The following is a 12,415-nucleotide window of genomic DNA, read 5'->3' as shown; positions in this document are numbered from 1 at the left end:
GGGCTGCCTTTATGAGACTTGTGTTCTACAGAAATCAATAGTACATATCTGCAGTTCCCCCACAGATTAGAGAGGACCCTTTTAGCTAGAAGCAATTGTTTACAGAAGACAACTCCTTTTAAAGGGAATATTTAATTAGGATCACCCTTCCCAAGTCATCTATATGGATATGTAGGTCAGAGAAAGCTAAATATGATATTTTGATATCTGTGATCGGATGTCTTATTCTTGAAAAATCCACCTTTTTCTTAATATATAAATGAGCTGTTAAGATCTATGGGCTGAACACACAACAGATCTCCCTAAGAATCTGCCTCCAGGATTATTAAAGGAGGTGTTACATCATGGTCAGAAAAACAGAAGGAACAAGGCAAAGAGGAAGACCAGAAACCCAATGTCTTGATACTATCAAGATAACAGTCTGGGTTGACCTATCTAGGTTTGCACAAGATCGATCTTCTCATAGAGCGTTCATCCATCAAGCTCGAGATTGAGCTGAAGGCCATTAAAAGAAAAATAATTACCGCTGCAAGACATGTAATGACTGACAGTCTGCTCTCCTGATCGACATGTCTCACACTGGTAAAATAATCCCTGGAGGCAGATTCTCAGGAAGATCAGTGTCCACCCATAGGTTTTAACAGCTTATTTACATATTATAAAAAATGTGAATTTTCTATGACCTACCTGCCGATATAGACTGCTTAGGAGGGGGGGAATCCTACTGACAGATGTCCTTTAAGGCTGGGGCCACACGGGGCACTAGTGCGATGTTCGCATGACACTCGGCTCACGCTGGCAGCACAGCAGAGCCGAGTGTCATGCTAGTATCCCTGCGACTGCGGTCTGACTGTGTGAGAGGAGCTTAGCTGCAGAAGGGCGGGCCGGCGCTGCAGAGGGGCGGGCCGGCACGAGGAGGGGAAGGATTTATCTCCCTCTCTCCTCCGTAGCCAGCTATTGGGATTCTCGCTCTGCACGCGTGGTATACCGGTGTACTGCGAGTGCAGTGCGATTTTTCTCTCGCCCCATACACTTGAATGGATACGAGAGAAAAGAGTCTCACATTACACCTGCAGCATGCTGCTATTGTTTTCTCTGTCCAATTAGGGCTGAGAAAATAATCACTCGTGCGCTGGCACACAGGATAAAATTGGTCCGAGTGGAATGCGATGTTTTATCGCACTCTACTCGCACCGATTTTTTTCGCCGTGTGGCTTAGGCCTAATACAAACTCTAGAAGAGAAGGGTTTTGAGGCTGCGCTGAAGTAGTGTTAGAGCTTATTAAGTGTTACTATCGATTTTAGCGACATTACAAGTTTTCCTTAGACAAATTGGGTGCTGAGATTTCCACTGATTCCCAAAACAAAGTGGCTCCAAATATTCTGATTTAGTGAAGCTTTTGGATGTCACCCACAGGAGCCTGAAATATGGCACCACTATAAGTAGAGAAATGATCAAAGTGCTGATATCAGCCGCTTGTGCTGCCACATCAATAATGGAAGCATGTCGATAATGTTAGGAGCTCCACTTGGAAAGGAAGCCTGCCAGATCATTTCTCAGCACTTCAGATTTAGCTACGACAACGTTTCTCGTTTTTGAGTTCCCCATACCTTTTGACCTTGAGACTGAAATGTTGAAAATGATAATTTAAAAAATACTTTAAGTAGTTTTAATTTAATAATACCTTAGCGTTCTATGTTCACGGCTCCTATGAAAATCTTTGCGTATCTCTGGTAACAGATGATGTGATACCCATTCCATCTGTAACATTGTAGAGGAGTGAAGGATGATGTATATTTGCAAAATCAGACTACACTGTGTGATCGTAGTCTGTTTCTATGGAAACCTAATAGTCTACACTGGAGCTGCATACACAACTATAGGTGATTTGCAATGTTGCCTATTTTGTTTTCTTTATTCTAATACACTTGCTTGTGAGGTGGCCCATCAACCAGAACACTCCTTGTATTTACAGCGTTAGATATTCTGTCCCTTGTCACCCTTAGATAATTATCATCTTGCTGCTGGATTATAATTACATTTTTGTTGTCTCCAGACTATGCAAGCAGCGCGATGTCCCACAGATGAGCTTTCCCTCACAAACTGCGCTGTGGTGAATGAGAAGGATTTCCAGTCTGGACAGTAAGTATAGATCTGTTTGGCTTTTATTTCCATTGGGGGAAGTTTAGACATTTTTGAGCAAACTATGCATAAAGCAATGAAATAACGTGGCCTGAGAGTCATTATGGTTTGTTTTTCTCTATTGTGTGATATCTGGGACCCTTCATCCTGAGAGAACGATCCAAGGATACAAAACCCGCTCAGTAGTGGTGAACACACTTTGATCCTGGTGTATAAATGCTGAACATAAATATGATTGGCCATTTATACTCCAGTAAAAATCAACTATTTAGTACACTTTATTTTATTTTACCATTTCATGTGGTTCAGCGCCCCCTGTCCTATTTAAAAATGCCTCTTGTGTCAACAAAAAAGTGACTTTGTGTGTGTATACATCGCATTTGTATTGTGTTTTTCGATGCAGATTTGTCACAACCTGAAGGAAATCCTGGTGCTGGTAAAGTCACTGAGAATCCTGAAGTTTCTTGCAGACGTTGCTTATTTGTGACTTGCAGATTTGGTGCAGAAATAATCTGCAGCATGTCAATTCTTTCAGCGTTTTTGCAGCATTTTTTCACCAATTGACTTCAAGGAAGTCAGTCAAAAACACTTAATAAAAAAATAAATAAATGTGGATATGTTGCTTTTTTGTAGCATCTTTGCTTGTTTTTTTGTATGTGTTTTGAAACAGCAGTGCTATAGAGATTTATAATACCTTGAGATGGGCAAATAGTATAATCCGAACCGGAATATTTCACTATCTTAATACCGAATATTATTACATTATTCATCACCAATAACATTTAGGAGACATGAAAAAGTATAAACACTCATTTCAGATCACCTAATAGCTAGAGTTGAGTGAGTACCTAACTATACGTATTCCCTATACTCATAACGAGTACTGTCTAATACTCGCGTATTCATTCCAAATAGTGTGTGCAATGCAAGTCAATGGGGAAAACTCGCAAAGTAAAGAATAACCCGAATGCCGTACTATTCATGCGAGTAGCAAATAGTACGTAATTCTCGTTACTTTGCGAGTTTTTCCCCATTGACTTGCATTGCACACGCTATTCGGAATGAATATGTGAGTATTACAGTACTCGTTATGAATATAGTGAGTACGAATAGTTAGGTACTCGCTCAACTCTACTAATAACCTAATTCAATTAATTGAGGAACCTGAGCATTTTTTCAGAAATATCTTCAAGAAAAATGCTTTGGTTCCCTTTTGAATTGCATTAGATTCGTTATTCATGACAAATACTGGAATAGTACTCGGAATTTAAATAGCATAATCTGAACCCAAATATTTCACAATATTTCGCCCATTTTCTAATGATAACCTATTTGGCCTAGTGTCAGTGTGAGTCTGAATTCCCCCCCCCCCTTTCCCCACCGGGCGTCCCAGAAGCACATTCGTGTGGTAACTATTCTGCAGTTTTTACAAGAGTATTAAACATAATATATGTGTAGTTGTCATTTGATTTTGCACCTTGGTCTGCTAATTTCTTTGCACTGTCTTAGTTCTCCCTTTGTGAGACTCCCACACTTTCACACCTTAGAGCAATTATTCCCCCACACCAAGTTTCTCTCTAGATATAAATAGAGATATATCTATATCTATGTAATAGTAAACTTACTCTGGGTGAATACTTGCTTATGTCTCTCTCTATCTATCTATCTATCTTATAAATATCTCTATCATCTCTACGTTGCCCGGGATAGTAACTGTCTCTCTCGACTGTCTGTATCAGTCTCTTTCCCCGGCTGTCTATCTCTTTGAACTGGTGTACCAATAAAGGATTTTTAGATTAATTATTGTAGAAGATTTTTTTTTTCCTGGCAGATTTATAGATATAGCTAATGGATAAACATAGATTCATACACAGAGCAACTGACAGACAATAAAAATGCATCCTGCGAAGTATACAGGACAGCTTTTTTGTTTTTTTTTTCCCAAACAGCTTTATTTTTGTCAAATTTACAAGTACTATCCCAATTAGTAGTAACGGTGCAGCTGAAGAGTGATGCGTCTTTTCCAGGCAGCATGACGAGAACCACCAATGGTGAGATGGAACTTGTGGCCCTTTCCAAGACCACGGCTCTTCTTGCCAGCTGACGTCAGGCCACGCATCTCTCTGTGCTTGTGCACAGCCGCCATCAGTTTGACAGGACAGCTTTTTATGATTAAATAAATTGAAGAAAGCCACATGGGGTCCCCTCTAATTATTTGTAATTGGCAAAGCTAAAGGAGGCAGCTGTGAGCTGATATTATCTGCCTGGGAATGTCCACAGTTATTGAGCCCTTCCCATCCTAAAAACACCAGCTCGCAGCCGCCCCTTAACACTAGAAGTCCCAGAAATTTCAAGCTCCCTGGGTTCCAAAGGTAGAAATGTTAAATGACCCCTCTCTGGGACTTCTAGTGTTAAGTGGCACATTACATTAGATTATTTTATTTTTTTTCAAATTCTGCGACCCGTGTCAGATTCCATGTTTTAGGGTTTTTTTTTAACAAAATGGTGAACCATGGAAAGTAAGGGAGTGTTTTAAGTATACTATTTTTGTGAGGTTTGGTTTTTTGTTGTTTTTTTTTTATTTTTACTTACAAGGGTTAATAGGCATGTCTGATAGACACCAGCACTTGATGCCAGATGACACTACACAGCAGACATCAACCCCAACTACTATTACCCCAATTGCCAATGTACCAGAGCAATCAAAAAGAGCTGAGGCAAAGCTCCAGAATTGGCTCATCTCATGTGATGCGCCATTTTGGAGTGGCTGCGGGCTGGTGATGTTAGGCTGGTAAGGGCCAAATAACCATGGACCTTCCCAGCCATGATAATATAAACTCTCAGCTGTCTGCTTTACCATTGCTGGTTATCAAAATAGACCATCCCTCTAATGTGATCCCCAATGATCATTCTGGTAGTAAGTGTTCAGTAGCGCTACTACTGGACATGTAAAGCATTACAAACTAACTATTTAAAACAATGACATGGCAGCTTCCCCAGAGGAACACTTTTATAAATTCTAAAATATGGGACACAGAGGCAGGGCTGTGGAGTCGGTAAGCCAAACCTGCGACTCCGACTCCTCAATTTTCCTTGCACCGACTCCAACTCCCACATATATTGCTTATATTTAAGTGAAAAATGTATTGTAGTACAATGTGAACATCAGACATTTAATCATTTTTATGATACAATAATCAAGATATTTAGATAGAACAAAATATATTTATTGGAATACACCTTTAGAACACAAAACTGTAATAAATTGTAAATATGTAACACACTATGTAATATAGGTTTTATATATATATATATATATATATATATATATATATATATATATATATATATATATAATGTGTAAACACACTGTAATAAACTATAAATGGCAAAAAACAGTTTTCAACAAAAACATACTAAATAACATATGTGCAGTCTATGAATTTATTCTAAGAAATAGAATTGCTTCCATCAGACCCTCCTTCACAGATGACCTCAAATCTGACCTAATAATTTTAAGGCTAAAGAACAACCTCTCTACAGTAACTTGGGTTGGAGGCAAAGCCGTAACCACATGGGCAACATCTCTAACAATTTCTGGGTATAAAGGAATTGCCTCATGCACGGTCAGTGTTTATGAACGGTTTCTATTTGAGAGCAAGTGAAACATTTGGCTGAAATCTGGTCAATCTGCTGCTATAGGAGACGGAGTGAAATATTTTTCCTTGCAGCAACGCTTTGCCTGCAACATGTCATTCAAATACTTGTCAAAGTTAAACTCCTCATCTGGTGAGGATGAAGTTATGGCAGCAGTAGCACTGTCAGGACCCTAGTCCTCATGCGCCTGGCAGTCCTGTAGCTGCTCATCCTAACGTCTACCTCACTCAAAGCTTCTTTTCCTTTGGTAAGCTATTGATCATCAAGCAGTATACGATGACTTAGGTCCACATAAACAGCTGCCAGAAGAATTTTATTTTCCAATAGCTGTGTCTCTCCGTTGAAGCAGAAATGCCATTGGCGATTAAACCTCTTTGGGACAGGCAAAATAGCAAGTTCTTCCACTCCCTTATGAAAATGCCAGGAGTTGAATCCCCTGGTTGTAATTTTTTAGTCATGGTAAATGGGTGATTAAGCAATTCCTTCAATTCAGCCACCTGTGTCCATTGACCTTCATTTAGGGTTCCCTGAGGGTTCGCCATATCTATAAAAAACGGTTTTAGTTCATGCAATAGCTCAATCATTAAATAAGTGCTGCCTCACCGAGTGGCTTGATCTACAATTGCCCCTTTCCCAGCACGTCTCTTCAAAATGGAATCACTTTCAGGGGTTCTGGCGGCAATAACCAATTTCCTCAGTTTTCCAATCAGATTTCCAGCATGTCCCTCTTGCAGACTATCTCTTATTGCCAGCTGCAGCGTGTGCACAACACAGCGCATGTGATGAATATGAAAGTGTTTTGAAGCAGCTTCAACAAGATCATCTAATCCTAAAGTATCATATTGATGTTCTTCTGTTGTAATATCTGTTTGTTCCTTCGTTAAATGAACAGCACTGTGGCTCCATCTCTAACATACTGAATCCTAAATTTTCTTCTAGCTTTTGCTCATTACTCTCATTCATCAGTTTAATTGTACTTGTGTACGTGTTTGAAGCATTGTTTTGTGAGGATCTGTTTTTGGGCTCAAAAACGGATCCTCACAAAGAATGAGCATGGCAGTTTGTGTGGCGTTTTTATAATCTGCTTTTGCTATTGAAAGCATTATCTATGAGCTCAAAAATCTTTCAGGTGATGCGGTTTTTTAAAAATCTGATCTGCTTTTGCAGCTGAAAAATGTATCCTCAAAAAATGAAGCAAAAATGCTGTGTGAATGTAGCCTTAGATCAGGAATAGAACAAACATTTATAGGATATTTCATAACTTTCCCAAATTCCTATGAAAAATATTCAGCACATTCTGCATTGCACTACTGTCCCCAATTTATTATATATTTTAGGAGTTGGTGCATTTTATACCGACTCCGACTCCACCAAAATGAACACAGACTCTGACTCCACGACTCCGACTCCACAGCCCTGCGCAGAGGTATGGATAAACAGTTGGCTATGAATATTTATAGCAGACAAAAATAAATCCAGTTTCTGTGAGAATTAACTTTGACAAGTGCAAATGCTACATTTTAACAATGTCATACTGAAATTTGGATTAAGAAAAGTTAACCCTCACAGGTGAAGATTGGAACTTCAGCAAGGGAGACATCGTGTGTTTTGTTGGATAATGCACCCACCCACAAGACTCCTTGTCCTGCAAAAATTCAATGAAATCTGTTTTGAAATAGTTTCTCATCCACCATAAGCTGCTGATTTTGCCCCATCTGATTATCTCTTTTCAAAGTTCACAAAATCCCTGAAAGCCTGAAAATGTACAACGTTAACATTTTGTTTTTTACTAAAGGATGGCAATGACTTTTTGATTGATGCGTTAAATGTATAGAAATGGAAGGGAAAAATGTTGAATAACCTACTACTTTGAAAAACGTGGTGTTGTGGTTTTTTTTTTCTTTTCTTTTTCTAGTCTTGAGCAAATACATATCAATACACCCTCGTGTATAAAAGTGGATTTTCCAAGCAGAGCACACGCTGTAGTGCTCTCAGCAGGATTCATGGAAAATCTTGTTTGGTCAGGACACTTCATTCAGTTGTGAACAGTTAACAATTAAAGGGAGCCAAACATCAGGATTTTGGTGTATAAGGTGCAGCCAGTGCAGTACTGGCACGATCAGGCACAGGCTGTACATACCATCAGGGGGCAGCTCGGGTGTTTAGGCTGTGAAATCCAACTTTATAAAGTTTGAAAAATCAAGCACTTTTTGATTGACGTGTGCACCTCTCTCCTAATGTCCGGGCGTGTTATGCACGTGTATCCCCCCTCCCCCGCCGCCTGCTCCTCCCTCTCTCTGGTTGCATTCAAATTTCTCTCTTCAGAAACATGGCGCCAGAGTTGGCACCTGCGCATAGCGCTTATCTCCGGCACCATGTTTCTGAAGCCCGAAGTAGCTAGTATTACCTGCAGCTACGATATCGTGACCGGATCTCGCAGCACTGCCGTCACGGAGTCATGTGAGTCCATTGTGAACTTACCTCACCTAACCCCCCGATGTCGCTGGCAGGCTGCTGTTGGCTTTTTCCTGTGGCGTCCCGGTGTCCTAGGCGGCTGCTGTGCTGGCACGATGTCCTGGAGCGGCACGATATCGTAGCTGCAGGTAATACTAGCTACTGCGGGCTTCAGAAACATGGCGCTGGAGATAAGAGCTATGCGCAGGTAGGAACTCCGGCGCCATGTCTCTGAAGAGAGAAATTTGAATACATCGAGGGAGAGGGAGGAACAGGCGGCGGGGGGGGGCGGGGATACACGTGCATAACCCGCCCGGACATTAGGAGAGTGGTGCACATGTCATCAAAAAGTGCTTGATTTTTCAAACTTTATGAAGTTGGATTTCACAGCCACCCGAGCTGCCCCCTGATGGTATGTACTGTACAGCCTGTGCCTGATAGTGCCAGTACTGCACTGGCTGAACCTTATACACGAAAATCCTGATGTTTGGTTCCCTTTAAGATAATTGTGGAGTATTCCTGGCCATAGAAAAGCCCCTGCCCCCGCTCTCGCTCATTAGCAGCTTAACAGCAATTGCGACTTCTCATCATGAGAAAATATGCAAAAAAGCCCCCACACTATATCCTAAAAATAGAAAACTGTTGAAATCTTCAACAGAATTTCCATTTCTTTTTTTACTTTAGCATTTCTTGGTTTTTAAGAAACTCTGCTGCAAAAACGTCTGGCGCTCTTATGGGTTACAATTGACCCAGTTGGTGCAGAAACTGTGGCCTGTTCTTCACCCAGTGTAGAGTTGGGCAGGAGAAGGTTGTGTGCTGATGGAACCACATATACTGTACTGTCTCTAAAATTTATATAGTTTTAGATCAGCTTATCTAGTAACACAGGCACTTGACATACAGAAGCTGCTATCTTGATGTTCAAACACCCGTCATCTCTTTCTAGACATGTCATCGTGAGGACGTCACCAAACCATCGGTATATCTTCACCGTGAAGACCCACCACACTGTACTGCCAAACAATATCGCTTTCAGCCTCCCCCAGGTAAGACACTGAGACCCATTGATCATTAGTGACTTATTCTCAGTTGGTACAGACTTATGTTGTTACTGTATTTTATGGCTCGTAATGTTGACTGTTATTCCTTTTGCTTCTATAGAGAAAATGGGCTGGTCTGTCTATCGGGCAAGAAGTAGAAGGTAAGAAATTTCTCACCTGTCTTCTCACAATACATGAGGGATGTAATGTGTGGATTATGATGGTCCTCCATAATATGGTGAATAGAATGGGTGTAAATAAATTTGTAGGACCTGATCCATTGATCACATCAATAATTTGTGGCTTATGATTGGGAATTCTGAGCCCGCTCACACCTGACTGCATCCGCTCTCTTCTTTTGATTAACCGTCTTTGCTAATCAAAAGCGGAGCCGCATATGTCATCATCAAGCAGGAAGTTCTCGGGGCTCCCATCCAGCAGACACAGATTGCCGAAGTGTCCAATGGACAAAGTGTTGTGAATTGATTTGCACCATCTCTAGTGTTGAGGATTTATAGGAAGCTGATCACTTTATTACTAAGGTTTTACATCTATTTGGCTGATATTCCTGCTCCATGGATGGGTATGATGTCGTAAGAGACAGTTATCTATATCAATATTACATATCACTCTGTAGGTGTGATCTGAAATGAGAACTCTGTAGTAAATTTGGAGTGTTTACATTTTTTATGTCTCCTGAATGTGACTGGTGGAGGTCTAAGTGTGAAGAACCCACTGAACATGGAGTATGAGGGAGGTTCAGTCTACTATAGAAACTGCAGAATCTTCTTAGAGGTTTCCATAGCTCGTTCACATACAGAGTGATTGGACACAGGCAAAGAGCTCTTAAAGGGGTTATGCATTGGCTCTCTTTTCCACATCAGGCATGTAGTGGCACTGCTGCATGTAGAGCTTGAGCATTGCTAAGGCAACTGCTAGACCCTCAGCAGGTAATGTGCACACCTCTTATTAGATAAGAATAGGAGACATTCACAATCCTTGTAATACGACCAAGAATAACTGTCCCTGCGGCATACAGCAGCATCTCACAATGACTTGTATGGAGATAAGAAATACTAACCAAACCCTTTAAGAATGGAGTCGAACCTTAATGAAAACCTTTTACATGTTAAAGTATTATTATGGCTGTTTAGGTGCTAGTCCACCAGTAAAAATTATACTTCTTTATCATTTTTTTTTTTTGTACCAGTCACGAGAAGTAATATAGAAGTCATATGCAAATCAGGATGGAAGTGCAATGAGTGTTTCAATACACTAGAAAGAGTCAGTCTAATTCAATGGACACGCCCCCAGAGCACCGACACTCTAATTTGCATATGGTTTTTACCCTGCCTTTTTTATAACCGGAATAACAGATCTCCACAAAATAAAGTATAATTTTTATTGGGGTACCAATGCCTTTACAACCATACTACTCCATCCAGATTTAAAAAAAAAAAAAAATAAGGATGGTCTAAACTAAAATTTATTTTAATCTTAAATCTGTCATAATCTAATCATAATCTAATATTTTTTTCGAATATATTTTTATTAAGAATTCAATATTGTTCTATCACTACTGCAACTTTTTAATTTATTTTTGTACTACTTGCTGTGTTGTTTTAGAATCCCAGTGAATGCCTGCATACTCAAATGTGTCGTCATAAGGGGCCTGAGATGGTCTCCTCTTTTCCTGGCCGCCAGGTGATTTTCTTACAATGCTTACTGACAGTGCACTCTGTTGCTGGCTTGTCACTTTTCATCAGTCGGTGAGGGAGCGCACTGTCACTGTGCACTGAGAAGAATACACATGAGTAAGCTGATCATCCATCGGCATTGAAAACTGATGCATGCTCAGTAGAGCAGAGACTATCCCAGTTTTGTTTCAGGGTGGGGACAAAGGCTGCCACAGTTACCAAAGCCTCTGCCCCTGATGATGACGGACTATCCCAGCATGCACTGGTATTCTGAAATGAAACAACATAACACAATAAGTAGTACAGAAACAAAACAGTCAGAGTAGTGCGGGAACAATAAGGAATTTTTAATAAAAGAATGTTAAAAAAAAAAAAAAAAGATTTCGATTATGATCTTAAATAGGCATTATAGTTAGTCATTTAAATTGTACCCCATACAAAAAAAAAAAAAATAAATCAAGCAATACCGCAAAGGGTATCCCTTTGGGTATTTATGGCATATCTGCACATTTGGTGGTCCTACCTCTGTGATGATTATTGGCTATAATGGGGTCTCCTGCTTGGAGAGTTTTTTTGCTGCATGCAGATGGGGATATTACAGAAAGTAGGTCCTGGTTCGTTAAGCCACCTGAGAAGTTTGGCCCTAGACATGTTCAGGGGCCCTTATCGGTAGGGTTTCTAAAGAGAAGATATCTAGAAGACAATCCCCCTTCGATCCACAGAACTAGCATTTGCAATGACCTGATTTATTGTAAGGTTTGTAGTACGCTCTTTCATAGTGTTGGTGCATACCCCAGCAGAGAATCGTGTACAGTTTTCTACGTTCAGGCATTTGATAACTCCCTTGCATTAATCCTGCGTTCTTTGCCTTACTCAACCAGAAGGCAGTTTCCGGCCGTGCACTGAGTAATTGAGGCGCTGGGGAATTAACAATGTCTCTGCGTACTATAAATAATCCCTCTCTGATGCCCGGGCTCCCTTAGCTTAATGCTGATATTTTATTAGCCTGTTAGCCAGTGGGTGGAGGGAGTGTGAGCTTTATTTATGAATTAAATAGATCCTCTCCGGAGTATTGTACAGTAGCTGTATGCTCAGCTTTGTGCGCACCATATGGCGGCACAATAACCTGTTCCTAGATAGAAGACTACCATAACATTGTGCACGGGAAGCAGTTCTGTGGTTAGAATGAACAAGAGGTGTAATCCCACTAGCGAAATTCATCACTGGGGTCCTGTGTCTCCATTTACATGCATGAGTAAACTGCACCGACAGCCTGCTAATTGGATTCTCAAATTAGTCTTGACACTAATGACCATTTTGTTTCATCAGCATGACTATTGTCTTTAATTGCCTTAAAGCACCTTTGCAGGAGTGGAAAAATGACGGCCCTGTCCCAAAAAAACAGCCCCACGCTTGTCCATAGTT

At 40.5% G+C, this 12,415-nt stretch overlaps 1 protein-coding gene across 2 annotated transcripts in view; it reads left to right on the top strand.

Annotated features, from left to right (window-relative positions):
- NSF (N-ethylmaleimide sensitive factor, vesicle fusing ATPase) overlaps positions 1-12,415 on the top strand; it is a 104,017-nt gene that overhangs the window by 20,014 nt on the left and 71,588 nt on the right. For both annotated transcript variants that reach the window (XM_075350295.1, XM_075350294.1), the window contains exons 2-4: positions 2,057-2,142; positions 9,200-9,299; positions 9,415-9,454. In XM_075350295.1, coding sequence (XP_075206410.1) covers positions 2,057-2,142; positions 9,200-9,299; positions 9,415-9,454 — 226 coding nt within the window. The remainder of the gene's footprint in view (positions 1-2,056; positions 2,143-9,199; positions 9,300-9,414; positions 9,455-12,415) is intronic.

This window comes from Anomaloglossus baeobatrachus, chromosome 5 (assembly GCF_048569485.1).
Source record: "Anomaloglossus baeobatrachus isolate aAnoBae1 chromosome 5, aAnoBae1.hap1, whole genome shotgun sequence".
Lineage (NCBI taxonomy): Eukaryota > Metazoa > Chordata > Amphibia > Anura > Aromobatidae > Anomaloglossus > Anomaloglossus baeobatrachus.
This window is presented reverse-complemented; position numbering and strand designations above follow the sequence as displayed.